The 25,221-nt window shown below is 39.7% G+C and overlaps 1 protein-coding gene across 12 annotated transcripts in view; it reads right to left on the bottom strand.

Moving 5' to 3' along the window:
- Positions 1-25,221, bottom strand: part of AUH (AU RNA binding methylglutaconyl-CoA hydratase) — a 154,741-nt gene that overhangs the window by 73,220 nt on the left and 56,300 nt on the right. For all 12 annotated transcript variants that reach the window (XR_008504725.2, XR_010123422.1, XM_054502667.1 and 9 more), the window contains 2 exons: positions 10,585-10,677; positions 8,614-8,670 (listed from right to left, as the gene is read on the bottom strand). Coding sequence is in view for 10 of the 12 variants with exons in the window: in XM_054502667.1 (XP_054358642.1) it covers positions 8,614-8,670; positions 10,585-10,677 (150 nt within the window). In the remaining 2 variants the exon portion in view is untranslated. The remainder of the gene's footprint in view (positions 1-8,613; positions 8,671-10,584; positions 10,678-25,221) is intronic.

The following is a 25,221-nucleotide window of genomic DNA, read 5'->3' as shown; positions in this document are numbered from 1 at the left end:
TCCACATAATTACAGACAGGTACTCTTCTAAATTGTCAAGATGATTAAATACAAATTTATACATTGATTAAATACAAGAGACAAAGAAGACACAGCAACTAAATGCAACATGGAGGCCTCAACTGTCTTGAACCAGAAAAAGGACACTTGTGAGAAAAGTGACAGCATTTGAGTAAGGTCTACAGATTAGTTAGTAATAACATACCAGTATTAACTGTCTACTTTTGATAACTGTGGCACAGTTCTATAACATGTTAATATTTGAGGAAGCTGGGTAAAGCATGCATAAGAATGATTTATACTATCTTTGTAACTATTCTGTAAATCTGAAATTACTGCAAAATGAAAAGTTAAATTAGTGTTATAGAAAACAAAAAACATGAATGAGGTACTCTTTCAGATTTGAAAAAACTACAGATTTAACCAAATGAAAAATTAATCCTGAACTGGAAAAACAAAATACAAAAAGACAGCTACAGACAACTGGAGAAATCCAATTATGAATCATATATTAAATAATATTACTAAATTCCTGTTAATATTGGGTGTGATAATAGTGTTGATTATGTAAGAGACCATTCTTGATTCTTAGAAAACGTATGCTGAAATATTGAAAGACTCATCTATATTTTGAAATGTTTCTATGAGAAAGAAGGATTTGGGGAACGGAAGGAGAAAATGGAAGGAATAGATCTTTGTAAAGGGTATAAAAATGTGTGTTTTACTGCTATTCAAACTTCCTAGTTTGAATATGCCTCCCCCTAGAAGCTGGGGGGAATAAAAAAGGAATTCACAGAGCAGTGGAAATACAAAGCATCTCAATCCCAGTGGTGTACACCCAAGCAAAAAGCCTTAACAAATTACCTTAGTAATAATAAGGTTTCCTGACACAGACCCCAAAACCTCCAGTAGAAGAGGTAAGAACAAAGACCGGGAATTAGAAAATCTGCCACTATTTTCTCTGTAAATTTAAAGAGATACTGTCAAATAAAAGGATCTTAATCCTCTGAACTTGTATTTCATCCTTGCAAATGTATTAAAGGAAAGTACTGTTTTAGGAACTATTTCTAAAAGAGAATTTTATAATATTTGCATATTCTCCCAGTTGGGAAAGGATAGGAAATGTAAATGCTTTCTTAAAGGTGAGAACATTGGAGACGAAACTAGGGCTATATATTGTACAAAAATCCCCAATAAAATTATGACAAGGTTCTGGGGTAACCATTTAAATTATTTTTAAATGGACCAGTGCTTCAAATCAATAGTGTTTCACTTTGTGTTTAAAATTGGTAATCAAAAACATATATACACATATATATTACAAATAAAAGCACTGGTTCAAGTATTTGATAGTCAAATTACATCCCATCTTTTAATTACATCTGATATAACTACTGCTTAAGGAGGTTCGATTTTGTTTTAATGTTTCCACATTCCTTCACGTCTTTCTTTTTATTGCACTATATACTTTTAATAGCCATTTGATACTAAACAATATTCTTTCTAATAAAAACTAAAATTGAGCCTTCTAAATTAAAAACTACATGATAGCAGTGGTCCATTAACATGTTCATTAGAAATATTACCATCTCTTCAAAGTCATTATTTTATAATAGCATTTTTTAAATTTATAAAACATACCTTAAAAATCAACATATTGCTACGCAGGTCAAAGCTCAGGTAAAGAAAACAAAACAAAACACTATTTTTTGACAAATTGTTTTGCTGTAAACTGCTATCAGAAAAGGCCAGAAGTGATGATATGACAATCAATAGCATCACGTTAATTCTCTTGTCTTTATCAAATATACAGCAAATTCAAATAAGGAGATACAATTTCATTTGGATTAACTTACAAATGCTGGCCAGTATGAAATCACGGACCTGTAATAACTTAGCAGAAGATTATTTGTCAGATTTTAAACATCTGTTTTCTAGAGTGGCTACAATTCATGTATTTTACCCAAAGATATTTACTTTCTACATAATATTAAGAAGAAAAATTAAGCATCTATTTTTCCCACAATATTTTCCCCATATTTGAATTCCCCCCACTTATTTTCTATTTTTTGGCTGTCAGCACCTGCTCATCTGGAAAAGAGGAAGAGCTAAGGAAGCTAACAGTGGAGCAAGGCTCACTGGCAATGGCCAAGCCTTCCCTGGAGATTGCACCCCTGGTTGCTCATGCAAGCTTCTATAATAGGAGGCAAGTGACGCATTTTCTTTTAACCAAAAGAGATCTACCAAGAAGGGAGAAAAAAATTAAATACAGTCTACTGTGTCTATTATAGAAAGCTCTTTATAACAGTTAACAGAAATGTTTATACCCAAAAGGAGGATATCTCAGAGATCACTTCAGGCATGGCAAAATTCACCAATTTAAAAACACAAGTTTTGAAAAAAGCAGTCTTTTCATATCATCTATAACAAAGGAAAGAGAAGAAAGGAGATGGCAAAAATATCTATGGATAAAAAATCTTCTGTGGATGGAGCAGAAGAAGATTTTTCTACATAAAAATTTCAGAATAGCTCCTTTAGGTAATAAACACAAAAGCGTATTTTTAAAATAAAATCTCTGCTGTTTCAAAAGAACAGGCATCACCTAGGGTACTTTAAGAACTGTAATATTAATTTAAAAGTAGACCAAAAATTCTGTGCATCTCATATCTAAATGTGAATACTATTGAAATTTTTATTAATAACAAAAATGAATCTGATTTTCATTTACATTAAAAAATTCAAAGCTACATAACATTTTATGAGCTATGAACTTGAAAGCTTCATGGTATTAAAAGAGGAACTAAAATATATTCCTCAAACTTAGGAAAAAAGAGGTCAGAGGCAGTGGCTCATGCCTGTAATCCCAGCACTTTGGGAGGCCAAGGCAGGAGGATTGCTTGAGGCCAGAAGTTCAAGACCAGCTTGGGCAACATAGTGAGACCCTGTCTCTACAAAAAGAGAAGAAAATTAGCAGAGTGCAGTGCTGTGTGCCTATAGTCCCAGCTACTCCAGAGGCTGAGGTGGGAAGATCTTGAACCCAAGAGTTTGAGGCTGCAGTGAGCTATCATTACATCGCTGTCCTTTAGCCTGGGTGACCAAGCAAGACCCTGTCTCCAAACAAAAAACAGAAAGAAAAGAAAAAGACAACCATCCTTTGTAAGTACATGGGAAAATGTCAAAGCATTCTGACTTTTATGACAAATTTATTTAATAGAAACTAGAAAAATAATTCTATTTGTCAGAATATGTAGTCCAAATTCAATCAAACCAACAAAAAGTAGGTTCTAATTAACGCAGCCACTATTGAAGAGGACCCTAAAGAACTTAAGTATATTGGGAAAAAATTCTAGTTTCTAGACTTCATATGGTATGGCACAGCGAGTTTACAAGACAAGACGGAAGAGGTTGTTATAGTATAATCGATCTTTTTTCATCTAATCAAATCAAACACTGCTCTCTATCTTCTGGTAGTTGTAACACAAAACTTTTCATAATCATGTCACAGTAAATATCCAAATTGCCAAGTTCATCTTGCTCCCTCTCCAAATTTCTGCCACCTACTAACCCCCATCTGTCCCCAAAAATTATGTAAACATCACCAAAACGTCGCTGTATTCATTGCTATAACAAATTACCACAAACCTGGTACCTCTGAACAACTGAAATTTATTCTCTCTCAGTTTTGGAGGCCAGAAACCCAAAATCAAGGTGTTTGTAGTGTGGTTCCTTCGAGAGGCTCTGTGAGAAAATCTGTTCCATGCCTCTCTCCCGTGGCTTCCCGTGGCTGCCGACAACCCTTGGCATTCCTTGGCGTGTAAATGTATTACTGCACTCTGTTTCTGTCTTCGCATCACCTTCTCTTCTTCTGTGTCTTCCTCTTTCTTATAAGGACCCCTTGTCTTTGGATTTAAGCCTCTCTCAGATAATTCAGGATGATCTCATCTTTAGATCCTTAATTACATGTGCAAGACACTTCTCCTTCCAGGCTGACATCTCTTGGTGTCTGTTGGGGGGGTGGGGGTGGAGGCCGCATGCCATCCAACCCACTATAGCCACTATCTTTCTATCTTCTAGGATTAATCACATCCTCATTACCAATAAATGCTTACTTCTCAAAAGAATTTCAGAAGTATGTCACATCACCCTTTTGCTAAATTTTGATTTATTTCACATATTAGTTATCTGAGAATTCTTTTTAAATTGATCTACTGCCTTATAAATCCTTCTGGTGTTTTTTATTAGTCACAGTGAAAAAGGCAGGCATAATAGAGTAAGTATATATTAAATGTTTTGGCCTACAAGAATAACATTTTCATCAATTACCAAAGTAGAAAACATGGGGAGTCTTACACATTCATCTGGGCAGTCTTCAATTTCACTGTAACCTATGTTTTAAATTTCTACCTATCAGAATAAATACTCTTATAATGATAAGGTTAACCATACAATTTTAACCAATTCATATGCAAACATGTCTGCCATGTTCAACATTGAGTTTAATATTTACATTGTTCCTGTTGTTTCATTCATATTCTAAGCATCATTTAGAATACATAAAAGGTACCATGAGCCAAGATTGTGCCACTGCACTCCAGTCTGGCGACAGAGTGAGACTCCAAGTCAAAAAAAAAAAAAAAAGTTCCAAGGAAGGTTACTATAACATGCATACCCTTAAATGAAGTCTACTTTTTCAAAGAATGACTTCACAAAATGGGAATGCCTCCAAATTCTCTGAATCAAAAGACCAAAAATTTCAGATTTATTGGGTGATGCAAGATTTCATTATCAATTTTGGAAAGATGTTTTCTTAAATGGCTCTTTCAAGAACAGAAGCTCATCTATTTTTTTCATAGGAATAGTGGTACAAAGCCTGGGAACCCTCTTTTTTTTTTTTTTTTTTGAGACAGAGTCTTGCTCTGTCACCCAGGCTGCTGGAGTGCGGTGGCGTGATCTCGGCTCACTGCAATTTCCGCCTTCTGGGTTCAAACAATTCTCCTGCCTCAGCCTCCCAGGTAGCTGTGATTACAAGCACGCACCACCATGACTGGCTAATTTTTCTATTTTTAGTAGAGACGGGGTTTCACCATGTTGGCCAGGCTGGTCTCAAACTCCTGACCTCAAGTGATCCACCCGCCTCAGCCTCCCAAAGTGCTAGGATTACAGGCGTAAGCGACCGCACCCAGGCACCTCTCTTCTTCTTTCACTTGGGGTTTCACTGTCTGCATGAAGCTGTTGGTGAGGACACACATTTAAATGCACGCATAAAAGCTTTAAAATATTTGTGTAATCCTTTAGGAAAATAGATCCAAACAGTGACAAAAATGTAATTAGCACAGTAACTTAAAACTTAAGAACCACCATCTTCACTGTCTACATAAGCTAAAAATAGGGTATACAGGCATACCTCATTTTGTTGTGCTTCCCTTTATTGTACTTCACAGATACCGCATTTTTACAAATTAATGGTAACCCTGCATCAAGCAAGTCTATTGGCACCATTTTTCCACAGCGTGTGCTTACTTCATGTCTCTGTGCCATATTTTGGTAATTTTCACAATATTTCAAACCTTTTCATTATTGTATCTCTTATGGTAACCTGTGATCATTAATCTTTGTTGTTACTACTGTAATTATTTTGGGGCACCATGAACCACGCCCACATAGGATGGCAAACTTAACCAATAAATGCATGTATTCTGACTGCTCAACCAACCGGCTGTTCCCCCATCTCTCTCCCTTTCCTTGGGTCTCTCTATTCCCTGAGACAAAACAGTATTGAAATTAGGCCAATGAATAACCTTCCAGTGGCTTCTGCAGTGCTCAAGTAGAGCAAAGATCCACACGTCTCTCACTGGAAATCAAAAACTAGAAATGATTAAGCTTAGTGAGGAAGGCATGTCAAAAGCTGAGATCAGCCAAAAGCTAGGCCTCTTGCAACAGTTAGCTTAGTTGCCAATGCAAAGCAACATTTCTTGAAGGTAATTAGAAGTGCTACTCCAGTGAACACAGGAATAAGAAGAAAGCAGAATAGCCTTATTGCTGATATGCAGAAAGTTTTAGTGGTCCGTAAAGAAGACCAAACTAGCCACAACATTCCCCTAAGCCAAAGCCTAATCCAGAGCAAAGCCCTAACTCTCTTTAACTATAACTCTAACTCTCTTTAATTCTAGAGTTAAGTCTGAGACAGGTGAAGAAGCTGGAGAAGAAAAGTTGGAAGCTAGCAGAGGCTACTTCATGGTTAAGGAAAGAAGCCATCTCCCATAACACAGAAGTACAAGGTGAAGCAGCACGTGCTGATGCAGAAGCTGCAGCAAATTATCCGGAAGATCTAGCTAAGATCACTGATGAAGGGGGCTACACTGAATAACAGATCTTCAGTGTAGACAAAACAGCATACTATTAGAAGATGTTATCCAGGACTTTCATAGCTACAGAAGAGAAGTCAATGCCTGGCTTCAAAGCTTCAAAGGAGAGACTGACTCCCTTGTTAGGGACTAATGCAGCTGGTGGCTTTTAGTTAAAGCCACTGCTCACTTATCATTCCCAAACTTCTAGAGCCCTTAAGAACTATGCTAACTCTGCTTATGCTTTATAAACGGAACAAATAAAACCTGGATGACAGTGCATCTGGTTTCCAGCATAGTTTACTGAATATTAAAGCCCACTGCTGAGACCTACTACTAAAAAAAAAGAGTTCTTTCAAAATATTACTGCTCAGTGACAATGTCCTGGTTACCCAAGAGCTCTGACAGAGATGGACAAGGAGATGAATGTTGTTTTTCATGCCTGATAACATAACAGCCATTCCACAGCCCATGGATCAGTCTACTTTCAAGTCTTATTATTTAAGAAACACATTTCAGGCTGGGCACGGTGGCTCACGCCTGTAATCCCAGCACTTTGGGAGGATGAGGCAGGTGGATCATGAGGTCAAGAGATCAAGACCGTCCTGGCCAACACGGTGAAACCCCGTCTCTACAAAAAATACAAAAATTAGCTGGACATGGTGGTGTGTACCTGTAGTCCCGGCTACTCAGGAGGCTGAGGCAGGAGAATCCCTTGAACCCAGGAGGCAGGGGTTGCAGTGAGCCGAGATCGCACCACTGCACTCCAACCTGGCAACAGAGCAAGACTCCGTCTCAAAAAAACAAAACAAAATGAAAACCACATTTCATAAGGCTATAGCTGCCATAGATAGTGATTCCTCTTATGGATCTGGGCAAATTAAATTGAAAACCTTCTGGAAAGGATCTGCCATTCTAGATCCCTTTAAGAACATTCATGATTCATGGGGAAGAGGCCAGAATATCAATATTAACAGGAGTTTGGAAGAAGATGATTCCAATCTTCATGGATGACTTGGAGGGATTCAAGACTTCAGTGGAGGAAGTCACTACAGATGTGGTGGAAAGAGCAGGAGAAATGGAATTAGAAGAGTAACCTGAAGACGCGACTGAATTGCTGTAGTCTCATGATAAAACTGGAATGGATGGGGAGTTGCTTCTTGTGGATTGATCTGGTTTGGCTGTGTCCCCACCCAAATCTCATCTTGAATTGTAGCTCCCATAATTCCCACATGTTGTGGGAGGGATATGGTGAGAGATCACTGAACCATGGAGGCAGTTTCCCCCATACTATTCTCGTGGTGGTGATTAAGTCTCAGGAAATCTCATGCTTTTTTTAATAAGGGGTTTCCCCTTTCCCTTGGCTTTCATTCTCTCTGGCCTGCCTCTACGTAAGACATGCCTTTGCTCTTCCTTTGCCTTCTGTCATGACTGTGAGGACTTCCCAGCCATGTAGAACTCTGAGTCCATTAAACCTCTTTCCTTCATAAATTACCCAATCTCACATATGTCTTTATTAGCTGCATGAGAACAGACTAATACATGGACGAATAAAGAAAACAGTTTCTTGAGATGGAATCTACTCCTGATAAAGATGCTGTGAACAATGCAGAAATGACAACAAAGGATTTAGAGTATTACATAAACTTAGTTGATACAGCAGTGGCAGGGTTTGAGGATTGATTCCAATTTTGAAAGAATTATGGATAAAATGCTATCAAACAGCAGCGCATGCTACAGAGAAATCTCTTGTGAAAGGAAGAGTCACCTGATGTGGCAAACTGCACTGCTGTCCTTGGAAATTGCCACAGCACCTCCACCCTCCAGCAACCGCCACTCTAATCAGTCAGCAGTCTCAACATCAAGGCAAAACCCTCTACCAGCAAAAAGATTATGATTCTTTGAAGGCTCAGGTGACCATTAGAATGTTTAGCAATAAAGTATTTTTAAATTAAGATATGTACTTTGTGTTTTTAGACATAATGGTACTGCATGCTTAACAGACTGCAGATAGTGTAAACATAACATATATGCACTGGGAAACCAAAAAATTTGTGTGGCTTGCTCTATCGCCGTATTTGTTTCATTGCGGTGGGGAAAATCTGTTAGGTATGCCTGTAACTTGAATGGGGACTTTGCTAGGGATGCAAACAATATACCATTGTCTCTTTACCCAAAATGTTGCCTTTCCAATTAACATGATTTTGCCTTATGCCCCGTTTCTAGGAACAAATCAAGTATTTGAGGAATGGGCGTGAACTACTCATACCTCCACCAGGAATAATTGCCAGTTTTGTTTCAACCAGGCCCATTTTTGCAGAGGAAGCTAAAATGAAAGAAAGAAAATTAAGTAACATCCATATCATCACATTCAAATATGACTACTTGAAAAAGTTATGAGATACACTAAAATATTGTTTACTAATTAAATTGATATCACAAATTCTTTAAAAAATCACTTAAAAGGCATTGTTATGGAAATAAGCACTCTAAATTACATGTATTAGGAGAGTCACACAACATTTTCTGTTAAAAACTGCTTGGCAGTGAATTAATTTTTGATTCATAAGACCAGGACTGTAACTCCATTATTAAACCCGATATTGCCAAGTCATATTTGGAGGCTTAGATCTATTAATTATTCAGGATCAGCAGACTTGTCAGTATCCAACAAGCCCAAATTCTTCAGTTGCCTGAATATAGTCCCCCAGACCAAAGGGCTTAATAGGTCATATCAGATATGGCAACTTTTCAAGACCAAGTCTTTAGTTACCTTCTGACAAATAGTTTTACTATTCTGACAGGTGGACAGGGTTCCTCTTTTCATGTCTGTTTTCATGGCTACTTTAAAACATCTTAATAACTTCTTTATTTGCATATCCAAATATACTTAGACTACTTCCCATATTCTAATTTCCAAAACCTGTATTCTTTCAGAAATGGATTACATGTACCTTAGCTTTTCAATTTAAAATCCAATGATTTCATTACAAGAAAATAGGGTTCTAAAATGAAGTGAAAAGGAGGAAAAAGGACACATCGACTAGCAACCAGAAATCCCAAGAAACTGAATCATGTTGACGCTACATTTTTCTAAAAATTTAAAAAATCTTTTGTAAAGATGAGGTGTCCTTATGCTGCCCAGGCTAGTCTTGAGCTCCTGGCCTCAATCAATCCTTCTGCCTTGGCAGCTCTGCTTTTAACATGCAGCCACATCAGAAACAATAATGGAAAGCAAGAGAAGAACACTGACAACTCTGTGCCATCCACTGTGCCCAGTTCTCAGTCTCAGAGCCCGAGGACACAGGCAGAGCTGAGTCTCTATGGAATATAGTGTCCACAATAATGAATATGGGAGAAAAGTCTACGCTGCTCTCATGAGGTAACAGGTGTGTGGGCTGTGGCCAAACGGTCTGGGTTCAAATCTCAGTTCAGTCACTTCTTTGGGGCTTGTTACTTCCCCTCTCTCTTCTCCAGTTTCCTCCAGTGCCCCAAAGTATCTGCTCTGAGGGCTGTTATGCAGATGGAGTGAGTGAATACATGTCAAGCGCTAGAATAACACTGGGCACCTGGACTGCACACAGTGAGCGGTGGGCACTAATTCTTTTCACTCTTTTTCTACTCACCTCATAAGATCCTCAGAAAACCATTCAGGAAGAAAGTGGACTTCAAAGAGATTCAGTTATCATTACTGTAGCTAATGGTGATTTAGTACTTTGATTAACATCCACAGATTAATCGCTTAATCTTCACAACAGCAACAGTCATTTCCCCCATTTCCTCTAAAGAGGAAGATATTGGCCTAAAAAGGGGAGGACCTCAGATTCTTTTCCTTTTTTTCTTTCCTTTCTAATTTTTTTTTTTTTTTAAACAGGGTCTCCCTCTGTCACTCAAGCTAGAGTGCAATGGCACGATCATAGCTCACTGCAGCCTCAAACTCCCAGGCTCAAGTGTTCCTCCCACCTCAGCCTCCCAAAGTGCTGGGATTAGAGGTGTGAGCCACGCGCCTGGTCCAGGACCTAAGATTCAAACTCAGTTCTACCTGACCCAAATCCTGGCAAGAAACAACAAAAGACTTTTTTCAGGTGGGAATTTTGAAAACACCATTAGGACCAACAAGTGACTTTTTGAAAATATTCTACTCAACAACAGGAAGCAGAATAAAATATTTAAAATTAACTGAAGAATAAACACGAACTTCACTTTTTTAAATTATGTTTTTAACAGGATTAATTCTCACCTGCTACTCGTATATCACAAGCTAAAGCCAGTTCAAGACCACCACCTAAAGCGAGTCCATCTATTGCTGCAATTGTTGGTACTGGAAGATTAGCTGAAATGGAAAGAAAAATTTTATGCTTCCTTAATAAGATTATTATCTCACTGTGTAATTCATTTTAAATTTTTTTCTGTGAATTTATGCTTTAAATGGGAGATCATATACAGACTTTTGTATCCCTTTTACCTTTAACAAAATATAAGCGTTTCCATCATTATTCTTCAAAAACATTATATAATTACCGTATAGTGTTCCATCACATGTATGTGCAATATCTTTAAACCTTCCCATATTATTGAATTACTTTCATAAACATTTTTTGTTGAATTAACAGAATCACAGTTCTATGATTTCTTAATCTTAGAGCCAGAAGTCTTTCACAAGATGTTTGGTTCATACAAAGTTCAAACTGAAATGACTTATACATAATTGTGAAATTTATGATCCTTTATGGGCTACTTCAGTGCTTGGAATGACAGAGTCTCATTCAAAGAAAGACATCTGCTCAAACAAGAAAGAAACTGTCCAAGTAGTTGCTGTGGCATTGGCCCGTGAGCTGTCATTTAGTGAGGAGCCCTAACATTATGAATGGCAGCTGGAAAACAATCAGGCTCTTCCACTTCAGAGGCAAGACGCCCTGAGAACCTGCTCACAAGCATGCCTGGAAAGGGGTCAGCTAGTCACAGAACTAAAAGCTCAACTTGCTTGAGTCCAGAAATTGAGTATTATTTTAACACAACTTTCATAAATTATGACACACAGATTTCATTTTCATAACCAGTTCAAAAAGTGACTGGTTTTATTAGTTATTCTGAAAAGCAGAACTCTTTCTATTAATTTTATTTCTGACTACAGGAATGTGAAGCAAGGCTGGCCAATGTTAATATATAACAGAAAGTAGATTTTAAAAAGGTAGTATCAGCCGGGCGCTGTGGCTCACGCCTGTAATCCCAGCACTTTGGGAGGCTGAGGTGAGAGGATCACCTGAGGTCAGGAGTTCAAGACCAGCCTGGCCAATATGGTGAAACCTCGTCTCTACAAAAATACAAAAATTAGCCAGGCATGATGGCAGGTGCCTGTAATCCAAGCTACTCAAGAGGCTGAGGCAGGAGAATCGCTTAAACCCAGGAGGCAGAGGTTGCAGTGAGCCAAGATCGTGCCATTGCACTCCAGCCTGGGTGACAGAGTGAGACTGTCTCAAAAAACAAACAAACAAACAAACAAAAACAATAAAAAGGTACTATCCCCCAAAATCTCTCTCTTCCATTCTGATATGTAAAATCCCCCAGAGGTTCACTTCTTGACTCCTTTTAAAATATACAAATTTGCTGAAGTACACTGAGTCTTATTCATAAATAAAGGAATTCATCAGAGTTATTGAAGATCAAGTCTGAAAAGGCCAGGAAGGAGCACATATACACAGCTGCCGCCTGAAGCACTCCCAGAAGAGCAGGCGTGGAAGGGGCTTTTGCACAGGCAGTGTTTCACTATCTGTACCTGTCTGAACATTTAGGGGTTGGGGGTGGGGAGGGACTTGAAAGGACAGGACAAATTCAAAATGTGCTTTCCAGAACACTTAGTGAAAAAAATAACAGCTATGTCAGGGTTTGCAGTCTGGAAATGGGTTTAATGAAACAATATCTAGTGAATTTTATCTGGAAAAAAGAAAAGAAAAATCAATAAAAATATAGAACAGCAAGTTAAACTGAGTCCTTCCCAAGGTCATCCTGAGCTACTACAAGTAGAATATAATGACTTTGGTTACCGACTCTCAACTCCTCTTCCTTCCTAAAAACCTGCCTAGAGATCATTTATTTCTAGACCTCCTCAACCTACTATCTCTCCAACCTCAAGTCTCACCCGTCAGAAGCCTTCCTTAGGCCTTGCTAAGGCCCTCCAGCTCACCTCCTTTACAGACCAGCTTCTAAGAGGAGTAGAGTAAATCCATGCCACCCAAACCCATCCACCTCCAAACCAGCAAGAGCAGTCTTGTTCCAGTTACCAATGACATTATAAGATTGTCCTATAGCCAGTGGACAACATTCAGTATCTATTAAATGTACTGCCTCAAAAGATCAGAGACATCCATCCTGGACACTCCCTCCTTGTATTCCTCCCTTCACTGCCTGCAGGGTCCCTCATTTTTCCTGCCTTTCCATCTACCTCTGGTAATTTCTCAGCCTTCTTCCCCTCTCAATAAAAGCTCTTCCCAGGAGATCTCGTTCTCATCCACAACTTTTACCACCTATACTACCACCAATGATTTCCAGATCTCTACCTCAAACCCAAAAAGCCCCCTGCCTGTTGGACATACCCACTTAAATACTTCATGTGTCCAAACCACTTCTTCTCAATCCTTCTTCTAGGCTGCATTTCAGTTAGTAGCACCTCCATTCACCAAGTTACTCAAGACACTCAGAAGTCATCCCAGATGTCCTCCTTGCCAATGCCCTTTTCTACCGCCCAAGTTCTGGGTCCCATCATTTCTCACCAGCAGGAAGTACCTAATTAATCTCCTTCACCTGCAATCTGCCACCCTTCTATACATCTTCTAACTTTCCTGTAGGGTAATCTTTCTAAAATGTAAACACAGTCATGCTATTCCCCTATTTAAAACTGTACAATGATTTATTCTACCTTCAGGATAGAAATGGTGTAAACACTTAGCATGGCACAGGAAAGCACCTGGAACTAAGTTCTGCACACCTGCCTAATCTCTTCCAAAACCTCAGATATTCTGTTCTGGCCCCAAACTACTTAAAACAGCTCCAAAAGTCTCCATTCAAGACTCAATACCTGTATACAAGGTGCAGCTCTGCCTAGAATGCCTAGCTAGCCCCTACTTGTCTGTCAAGGCTCAAATGTCTCTTCCTCTGTGCTTACATGGCACTCTGTGCATAACCTTTTCTATCAGAAGATTCATTACCATACTGCCCATATGAAACAAAAATTAACATCACATCAATGCTACTCAATAATGTCCTTACTAATCTGGGACAAACCTCAAGGTTTTTCACTGCCTCTTCCTCCTTTATTATATTAATCCTGGTATTTTGCCTACTTTTCTTTTTTTATTATTATTAACTTCTCTTGTTTAATAAAGAAATAAACATATGCAGTCCTATGGAGCTAAAGAAAAGAAAAATTGTCAAGAGTTCTAAGACGGAGAGAGCAGAAGCAGAGAAAGAGTGCGTGCTCCCTCCCTGCTACGTGAGTGCTGAAGTCACTCAGCAAGTAGCTGCTGGAGGCCGTGATATTATGAAATACATATTTGGTCTTCATCCCTGTTTCCAGACACACAGCTCTTAAAACGCTTGGAATCTCTGGAGTGATAAATGCATCTTTCTTATTTCTCCAATATGTTTATACTTTTTGGAATTAATAAAAATTATTTTTAAGTCTAATAGTCAGGAATTTGAGCCAGGTACAGTGACTCATGCCTGTAATCCCAGCATTCTGGGAGGCCAAGGACGGAAGATTGCCTGTGCCCAGGAATTCAAGACCAGCCTGGGCAACATGGTGAGACCTCGTCTTGATTTTTTAAGAAAGAATTTGAGAAATTATGTTTCTAAAGAGGATGAAAATTGTGTGCCCTTGAGAAGCTTAACAATTCCAGGGCTTGTTTCCTTTTGTGCAGGCCCACACCAGGGTCACTGCAAAAAGAGCCAGCCTGGGTGCCAAGAGACATACCAGAGGTGAGGACCGGGGCCTGCAGATGGGAGACAGGAGCTCCAAGAGCAAGAAGTCTCAGGCACCATATGCCTTACAATTTGTAAGAAATACATAACACAAAATGATGAGAAATTTGGGTTCCACATACAAAAAGAACAAGAAAAATGGGATACTAATTCTCATATTATTAAATAGGTTAAGCACTGGAACTTTAAATTATTAATTAACATAAATTAGCATTGTAGAAAGCGGTCTACAAAATGTTTCTAACTAAAGAATTAAGTAAAACAGCTTAATTCATATTCAATGGGTAATTAAATATTAGTCATTTTACAATATTATAAAGTCTAAAGCTATACATCATCCTAATAATTCCCTAAAAGATGTCTGTCGTAGTAAATTTTATCCAGGAAAATATGCGTCATCTCAAAGCACATGCCAGTCTGATATATGTGGTTTCTTTACATCTAGTATTTCTTCTACTTGGGAGCACTTCATAATCAAAGAGGGGGCCAGGCGCAGTGGCTCATGCCTGTAATCCCTGCACTTTGGGAGGCCAAGGCAGGTGGATCATTTAAGGTCAGGAGTTGGCAACCAGCCTGGCCAACATGGTGAAACCCCATCTCTACTAAAAATACAAAAATTGGCTCACGCCTGTAATCCCAGCACTTTGGGAGGCTGAGGCGGACAGATCACCTGAGGCCAGGAGTTTGAGACCAGCCTGACCAACATAGAGAAACCCCATCTCTACTAAAAATACAAAATTAGCTGGGTGTGGTGGCGCATGACTGTAATCCAAGCTACTCAAGAGGCTGAGGCAGGAGAATCGCTTGAACCCAGGAGGTGGAGGTTGCAGTAAGCTGAGATCGCGCCATTGCACTCCAGCCTGGGCAACAAGAATGAAACTCCATCTCAAAAAAACAAACGAATGAACAAACAAACAAAAAAAATTAGCCAGGCACGGTGGTGCGTGCCTGTAATCCCAGCTACTGGGAAGGTGAGGCAGCGGAATTGCTTGAACCCTGGAGGCAGAGGTTTCAGTGAGCTGAGATCATGCCACTGCATTCCAGCCTGGGCAACAAAGTGAGACTCTGTCTCAAAAAAAAAAAAAAAGTTAATAATCATAGCAGGAACTCAATAAAACACACCTTTAGAAAGGTAGATTATGAATTTCAAAGATCTAAAGGAATAGCAAAATGACAGTTGTATATAGCACAAATAAATGAAACAGGAACTGCGAATCCAATGAGCAATGGCTATTCCCAACAGCAAGAGGAAGAAATTATGACTCAGTATGTTATGCAACCAATAGGATCAGATACTATTTTCAGTTTCGTACCAGGAAATGAGCCAGGTATGACAAAGAAGATAATAATCCTTTGAAATGCTCCTAAGAATATAATTAAAGCAAACAATTAAACAGTTTGCTATTTTAAGAGGGAAAAAAGCAACTGTAAGGCAGGCCCCTGGTTCACTTCAGTAATCTGCAGGACCTGCAGCCTACGATAATTAGAGTCAAGGGACTATGAAAGCGGGGAAAATTAAAGTATCTACTTTAGGTTCTCAGAGAAATGCAACACATAATGTAGGTTATTTGATGCTTCTAGAAAAATATGAACAATTTGATTATTAAAGGAAAATGTTAATGTCAGACGCATGTTGTTTTTTTTTGTTTTGTTTTGTTTTTTTTGAGACGGAGTCTCTTGCTCTGTCGCCCAGGCTAGAGTGCAGTGGTGCGATCTCGGCTCACTGCAAGCTCCGCCTCCCGGGTTCACGCCATTCTCCTGCCTCAGTCTCCCGAGTAGCTGGGACTACTGGCGCCCACCACTACGCCCAGCTAATTTTTTGTGTTTTTAGTAGAGACAGGGTTTCACCGTGTTAGCCAGGATGGTCTCGATCTGACCTTGTGATCCACCCGCCTCAGCCTCCCAAAGTGCTGGGATTACAGGCGTAAGCCACCGCGCCCAGCCCCACATGATTTTTAAATTTGGTTTTGCTTGAAGAATAGTGTTCCTACAGAAAGCAGTGAAATCAAGCATTTCAAGGGAAAGGCCCCATGTAGCATTATGCTGGAAGTCTGAATACTAAAATCTTTCCAGAAGAACAAATAAAATCTAAGTTAACTGAAAATTACAATAAATACCTAATTATCTTTCATTTTGGCTAAAACTTTACCTTCATCCTAATGTACATTCTCCCATTCCCATCACTGAGGTTTAAAAAAAATCACAATAACAAAACAAGCCCTGAGTGAAGCCTGCAGGCTGGCTGGGCCGTTGCTCCCTGGAGGCCCACACCAGGGTCATTGTTGCAAACATACCACAGGTGAGAGATGGGAGTTCAAAGTGAGATGTCTCAGGCACCACAGACCTTAAAAGGAGCACATATCCAAAAGCCAAAAGTAACTGTATTTAAATATGACACTTCGATTCTAGCACTAGGTTAAAATCTAAATGAAATGGAAAAATTCTACAAGTTGTTGTGAAGAAAAACTAACAGATGAAGAGCAGCAACATTCCTTACAGAAGGGGTCATTATACCAAGAACAAATTGCTGAAAGCTAGCATTCCCTCTCACATGCTTTTTTATACAAGCCTGTCATAGTAATTTCAGGCTGTATGGATTCACACAGAAAAGAGGACTAAATTTACTTTTTTACTAGGAAAAAAAGAGAAAAACTGCCTAGAAACAGCATAAAATAAGTAATCAATGCCCGATTTAACTAAAACCAAAGGCATGTGGGCAACATGGAATAGGGTCCAACTCCTCCCTAATACTGCAAGTGATGCAGAGTAAGACCATGAGTGGCAACAACATGAGGACAGCCTCAGTGCAGTGCTGCAGATTTTATACTCGATGATGAAGGCAGAAAGTACCTTCCTTAACTCTTAACAGCACCTTGTACCTAAAGCTTATAGGAAATATATAACACAAAATGACAACAAATTTGGGTTCCACATACAAAAAGAACAAGAAAAATGGGATACTAATATTCTCAAATCATTAAATAGGTTAAGCACTGGTACTTTAAATTATTAATTAACAAATTAGCATTGTAGAAAGCCATCTACAAAACGTTTCTAACTAAAGAATTAAGTAAAACAGCTTAATGAAGTAAAAAAGCCAAAAAAACAAAGTACACTGGTTTCTTGAGCTTTCATAAGCAAGGACTGGTGGAGAGATACAATTTAAAACTTGTGCACCAAGTTACCAGAGGTGTGAGTAAATCTAAAATTATAGTAGTCTCCACTTATGTGCAGTTTCACTTTTTGAGGTTTCAGTTACCCATGGTCAACTGCAGTTTGAAAATATTACATGGAAAAATTTGGAACATTTCAGCAATTCATTATTCATTCGGAAAAACTCGGTAATATATTATTTTAATACCACACTAGGATATTATTTCCTTTAGCATCTTTAAAACAACATGATAGAATGTTTATAAAACAATCTGATCTGATATAAATCAGATGGTGACTTCCTTAGTTAGAAGAGAACACCTATAATTTCTTTAAAAAGCAATTCATATATACCTATGTCCAGGAAAAGTTAAAAAAAAAATTCAGTTATTAGAAAAGACCTATTCTTTAATATAACTGAGGGTCAACAATGTAACTACACATGGGCTTATTCTCTACTTTATTACTAACACGGCCTAAGCCAGAACATCACAGACATAGTCTAGTCTGAGTTTAGGGATGTTAAATTGGTATACTATGCTTATGCTGACACTTCACGTCTCAACAAATTAGTAAACTGGTGAAGTCCTAAATTCAGTCACTGCTTCATCAAATATATGCCAGATACCATGTTGAATGATTTAAGTAAAGCTACAGAATGCAACTGTGGGGAGTTCAAATGTCAAATCCTGGCTCAATGCCACCACTGTTACCACTGTGAGACCTGAGAAAAGTTGCTTAATTTTTCTAAGCCTATCATTTCCCCACCTGCCTTCCTATCTTTCTATATATATGCTTATGTATCTAGCAAATACTTAAAAAGTTTTTACTATGTGTGGCCACTGTCCTAAGAACCTTACAAAGATTACTTAAACTTCCTATCAGCCTTATGATGTAAGAACTCATGACTTTCAATTTATAGATGACACACTGAGGCACAAAGGAGTTGCTGTTACTTGCCTGGTACAGTCTGAGCACAGGCTGTCTGGTTTCAGGGTTTTGCTCTTAACCATTACTGGCTATCACTAGTTCTCACACCCCAGATCCCCAACACCATAAGCCATCCTTCCATCCTTCCCCTAAGGACTTGTGACCACGTACCCGAGAAAAGGGAAATGCTGAAACTCAATAGGAAGCCCAACAGCACACTAGCTCTGTGTGCCACTAATTCCTTGAGACCTACGGCAACACCACAGTTCACTGGGTTCAACTGGGGAAACCTTGGGAACTGGATGCAAAGCACCAGTCAGCTGACTATAATTGAGTTCTGACTTGAGTCTTCTCTGGAAACCCCCAAACCCACAGTGTGGCAGTGCCCCCCAGTACATGACTCTATAGGCTATTAAAATAAAAACGGCCAACCCCAGAATATTTCCTTCCTACCAAAATTCCAAATCAAAAAACCCTCCCTAAGGGAAATGCACAGATGACAGGCTGGCAGGGAAGTCCATGCCCATTCAGCAATCTTATCTGGAAGGTTACACTTACTAGTAGAACTGAGTAATGACTTCTGTTGATTGCTGTTCCACATTTAACAAAACTCTTGGCATTTAAAATGCTGCTTAACATGGTAAATGCAGTCACATATATTTCTGATAAAAAGATAACATACCATAAGTAGTTTACTTTCACTTGGCAGGAAAAAAACCTCACCATTATTGCCTTGCTTCATAAACTCTCAGGCTCTGTAATCTTGTTATTTAGAGTATGGTTTGTAGAACAGCAGGATTAGCATCACCTGTAAGCTTTTTATAAATGTAGACGCCCAGGTCCTATCGCAGACCCACTGAAGCAGGATCTACATTTTTCACAATGTACATTTTAACCCAGGTGATTTATACACACAATACAGTTTGAGGAGCTCTGGATACTTAAGCTAATCCACAGGAAACTTGACAATCTCACCATCCATAGGATAATATGCTGATCCACTACATTGAAAATGCTACTGAGGAAGCAACGGCCATAACTTGATCCATAAACGTAAGGGTAGTGAAGGCTTAACACACAAATGTCTGCAGCAGCTTTATGTGTAACAGCCCAAAACTGAACACAACCTAAATGTCTTTCACGTAGTACATCTGGGCAATGGAATACTACTCATCAATAAAAAAGAACTATTGATAAAAAAAAAAGCGAATACATACAAAAATTAATACATACTGTTGCATTTTCATGAAATTCAAAAATATAGAAATTATAGTGATACAAGTTCAGTAATTGCCTGAGGATAGGTTGAGGGCAGCAGGGAGGGGCAAAAGAAACAGACAGCAAACGGCCCTGAGGAAATTTCTGGAGGTGATGGACATATTCATTATCTTGATTGTGGTGCTGTTTTCACAAGTCAAAAGTTACCAAATTGTACACTTTAATATGGGCAATTTATTTTATGTCATTACACCTCGATAAAGCTATTTTAAAGAATTACATGATCTAATTGATCTGAAAATCATAAAGTCAACAAAAGAAAGTACACTGGTTTCTTGAGCTTTCATGAACAAGGGCTGATGGAAAGATATAATTTAAAATTTGTACACCAAGTAACAGAGGTGTAACAAAATCTAAAATTATAGTAGTCTCCCCTTACGTGTGGTTTCACTTTTTGAGGTTTCAGTTACCCATGGTCAACCGCAGTTAAAAAATACTACACGGAAAAGTCCAAAAATAAACAACATGTAAGTTTTAAATGACACACCATTCTGAGTAGCATGACAAAATCTCGCACCATCCTGCTCCATCCCTTCTTCAACACAATAAGGGTGAGTATAATGCAGTCAAATATTTTGAGAACAGACTACATTCATATGACTTTTATTACAGAATGTTGTTGCAAATTGTTCTATTTTATTCCTAGTTATTGTTGCTAATATCTTACTATGCCTAATTTACAAATTAAACTTCATCATAGGTGTGTATGTATAGGAAAAAACAGTATATATAGGGTTTGATATTATCTGTGGTTTCAGACACCCACTAGGGGTCTTGGAGTGCATCCCCTAATAATAAGGGGTCAACTATTGCATAAAGAAAACACTAAGAAAAAAGGGTGGGAGAAGAGAGAGGTGGGAAGGAGGAATTTAAAACAGGAAATACACAAATTCTGTCATCGTTCAATAGACCTTTCTAAAGAAACAGTGGATCAAGTACACTACGTAAGTGTGATAATGATGATAAGGTAGTACCAAAATACAACCCTTAACATTATTAGAATAAACCCACACACAGAACAAACCAGAGAAGCACCTAACATAGTTAAGATTATATTTAAAATGTAAAATTGCCAAAATCAGAAGACAAAGGAAAGCACAACGACAGGCCTAATACCAAACACATCAATATATTTAAAGAAGCTGTATCCATCCACTAAGAAAAAGATTAGCCAGGCATGGTGGACTGAGTAGTCCTAGCTACTCAGGAGGCTGGGGCAGGAGGATCATGTGAGCCCAGGAGTTCAAGGCTACAGTGAGCAATGACTGTGCCACTGCACTCCAGCCTGGGCAAGAGAGCGAGACACTGTCTCTAAAAACAAGAAAACTACATACTGAACTATGATTCAAAAGGAGAGGGATGTTAATAACTCATAAAAGAATTGACTCCCAGATGTCTGTTTTCATTCTCCATCATTCTTGATGAGAGGATAAAGAAAACTAAAATTAAGATCTGTAAGTCACCGTGCAGAAAACAAAGACAGTAAAGTGTTCTACCAATTAATCTTTCACACACCATCATTCAGCACTTCAAATTTCTAATAATTACATCAAATTAGGAAAATAAAAAGTAAAATATATGCTGGATTCAATCTAATAAACTACATTACATATTTTTAGAAATCTCTTTGACCCTCAAACAAACAAAAAAGACACAGTAAACATAAATAAACAATTCAGGTCAACTTGGTGGATTGACAAAAAAATTCTGCAAACTTCGAAAATGTTCCTTATTAAGCAATTCTTTTTTTTTTGAGACGGAGTTTCGCTGTTGTTACCCAGGCTGAAGTGCAATGCTACAATCTTGGCTCACTGCAACCTCCGCCTCCCATGTTCAAGCGATTCTCCTGCCTCAGCCTTCCAAATAGCTGGCATTACAGGCGCCTGCCATCATGCCCAGCTAATTTTTTGTACTTTTAGCAGTGATGGGGTTTCACCCTGTTGGCCAGGATGGTCTCGAACTCCTGACCTCAGATGATCCATCAGCCTCGACCTCCCAAAGTGCTGGGATTACAGCCGTGAGCCATGGCACCTGGCCTTAACTTTTATCTTAAATGTATTATGTTTAAGAATTGCTGGCCAGGCGTGGTGGCTCATGCCTGTAATCCCAGCACTTCGGGAGGCAGAGGTGGGTGGATGGCCTGAGGTCAGGAGCACCAACCCATGAGGGATCCATTCCCATGACTCCAACACCTCCCACCAGGCCCCACCTCCAACACTGGGGATTACAATTCAACATGAGATTTGGGTGGTGCCAAATACCCAAACTGTCTCAAAGACCCAGTAGTCAATTCTTACTGTTCATCTTACTTGGCCTGTCAACAGCATTTAATCACACTCTCCTTCTTGAAACATTTTCTTCACTTCGCTTTTGGAATACTGTTTTCTTCCTAATGTGGTATATATACACCATGGAATACTATGCAGCCATAATAAAAGAATGAAACCACGTCTTTTGCTGCCCCATGGAGCTGGAGGTCATTATCCTTAGTGAAATAACTTGGAAATAGAAAATCAAACACTGCCATGTTCTCACTTGTAAGTGGGAGCAAAACAATGGGTATACATGAACATAAAGATGGAAATAACAGACACTGGGGACTCCACAGGGGAGGACAGTGGTGAAGAGGGTGAGAGGTGAAAAATTACTGATTGCATACAACATTCACTATTTGGGTGATGGGTTCACTAGGAGCCCAAACTCACCATTACACAATACATGCATGGAACAAACCTGCACATGTACCCCCTGGATCTAACATAAAATAAGCACAAACAATTAAGAATATTGTTTTCTCCCCACCTTCCTACCCTGGCTGACCTTTCTTGATCTACCTCTTTCATTCGAGCCTCTAAATATCATAATGCCTCATAGTCCTCAGACTTTTTTTTATCTCTACCATAACCCCCAAGGTGTCTCATCCAGTGGTCATGGCTTCACATAGCATTAACATTCTGATGACTCCCAAGTTCACCTGGGTCAACCCGCCTCAACTCCGAATTCATCTGCACTTGGATGTCCACTAAGCATCACTACCTTCACATATCAAACTTGGACTCCTGGGCGAGACCTTCCATCCCAATCTAGCGAAGGATCAGTCCTAATTTACCACAATAGACAGTCCAACAACTGCTCCACTCATGTTCATTCTATCATTCTCAGTCATGTCCTAAGAGCAGCAGGAGCTTGGGTAGAAAAGACAGAGGATCAAACTCAGGCAAGTTGAGCAGGATTCTTGGAATTTTAGGTAGAGGCAGACAGGAAACGGATTGCAGGAGAAGGTTCAGCCTGAAGATAAGATGAAATAATTACAGTATGGCTAACATGTTTACACCAATAAGATATAAGCCAATTTGCCCTCTCAATCAGGTACCTACCATGTGCTCATTACTAGACACTAGGTATAAGTGAAGAAAAAACCAACTCATGGTTCTTGCAATGGGGAGATATGGAAAGTACCAGATGGTACTTTCTGATTCCACATCAAGAGATCAAGATCAATAAACTTACACCAAAATAATTCAAGAGTTCATCACATTTTAACAATGTATAAAATCTAAACTGTCTACAACAAAATAAACATCATCCTATGGCAATATCTTTGAGAAAATGTTAAACTGAGCAGATCTTGTGACCTCCTAAGAGTATCATTACATTCTGAAATATAATGGAACTTCAAGCTTAAGATAAAGATGACACCCCGTCTGGGAGGTGAGGAGTGCCTCTGCCTGGCCACCCTGTCTGGGAAGTGAGGAGCACCTCTGCCCGGCCGCCCCCTCTGGGAAGTGAGGAGCACCTCTGCCTGGCCGCCACCCCGTCTGGGAGGAAGTGAGGAGCGCCTCTGCCTGGCTGCCCCATCTGGGAAGGGAGGAGCGCCTCTGCCCAGCCGCCACACCATCTGGGAAGTGAGGAGCGCCTCTGCCCGGCCGCCCAGTCTGGGAAGTGAGGAGCGCCTCTGCCCGGCCGCCCTGTCTGGGAGGTGAGGAGCACCTCTGCCTGGCCGCCACCCCGTCTGGGAGGAAGTGAGGAGCGTCTCTGCCCGGCCGCCCCGTCTGGGAAGTGAGGAGCGCCTCTGCCCGGCCGCCCCCTCTGGGAAGTGAGGAGCGCCTCTGCTCGGCCGCCCCGTCTGGGAAGTGAGGAGCGCCTCTGCCCGGCCGCCCCGTCTGGGAGGTGAGGAGCGCCTCTGCCCGGCTGCCACCCGGTCTGGGAGGAAGTGAGGAGCGCCTCTGCCCGGGCGGCCCCGTCTGGGAAGTGAGGAGCGCCTCTGCCCGGGCGGCCCTGTCTGGGAAGCGAGGAGCGCCTCTGCCCGGGCGGCCCCGTCTGGGAAGCGAGGAGCGCCTCTGCCCGGCCGCCCTGTCTGGGAGGTGAGGAGCGCCTCTGCCCCGCTGCCCTGTCTGGGAGGTGTACCCAACAGCTCCGAAGAGACAGCGACCATCGGGAGCGGGCCATGAAGACGATGGCGGTTTTGTTGAAAGGAAGGGGGGGGGAAGTGTGGGGAAAGGAAGGAGAGATCAGATTGTTGCTGTGTCTGTGTAGAAAGGGGTGGGCATAGGAGACTCCATTTTGTTCTGACTAGGAGAAATTCTTCTGCCTTGGGATGCTGTTGATCTATGGCCTTTCCCCCAGCCCCATGCTCTCTGAAACATATGCTGTATCAACTCAGGGTTAAATGGATTAAGGGCGGTGCAAGATGTGCTTTGTTAAACAGATGCTTGAAGGCAGCATGCTCTTTAAGAGTCATCACCACTCCCTAATCTCAAGTACCCAGGGGCACAAACACTGCAGAAGGCCGCAGGGTCCTCTGCCTAGGAAAACGAGAGAACTTTGTTCATGTGTTTATCTCCTGACCTTCTCTCCACTATTATCCTATGACCCTCCCATATCCCCCTCTCCGAGAAACACCCAAGAATGATCAATAAATACTTCATAAATTAAAAAAAAAAAAAAAAAAGATAAAGATGACAGAAAGATGGATCATGTGGTTACCAAAACATTAAAGAACACTCATTTATACAAAGATAGCTAGGCTAAGACAGGAAGAGTTTGATTCCAATATTAAACCTCTGCAGAAGAGAGGCCAAGATGAAAGTTTGATACGTATGTGCATCTATTATACTGTAGTGGATCTGTTAATTATAAGTGACTTGTTTTGCGTGACTTTGAGCCTTTCAATAATAAAATTCAAATGTATCCCAATTCTCAAACTGAAAGACATGCTAACAAAAATAAAATGAGAAGCACTGCTTGAAAAGAGGTTTATATCATAAAACTTACATCAGATTTTTCATACAGAATTTTTTCATTCAGTTATACAAAGATATTCTTTGTATTTCACAGAGAGAGCTTTTTTTCATAGAAAAATGCATATGGACAGTAGATTTTCAATCAATGAAGAACAGATCCAGAGACTGAAAATTTCCAAAATTAAATTATTTCTTTCTATAAAAACTTATAAAATGTTAAGAAAAAATTGTTAAATACATGAATTTTGTCAGCTGTCCCTTTTAACATAATTACCTGTATTTCAATTCAGCTTTGC

The sequence above is a fragment of the Pongo pygmaeus genome, chromosome 13 (assembly GCF_028885625.2).
Source record: "Pongo pygmaeus isolate AG05252 chromosome 13, NHGRI_mPonPyg2-v2.0_pri, whole genome shotgun sequence".
NCBI classification, from domain to species: domain Eukaryota; kingdom Metazoa; phylum Chordata; class Mammalia; order Primates; family Hominidae; genus Pongo; species Pongo pygmaeus.
This window is presented reverse-complemented; position numbering and strand designations above follow the sequence as displayed.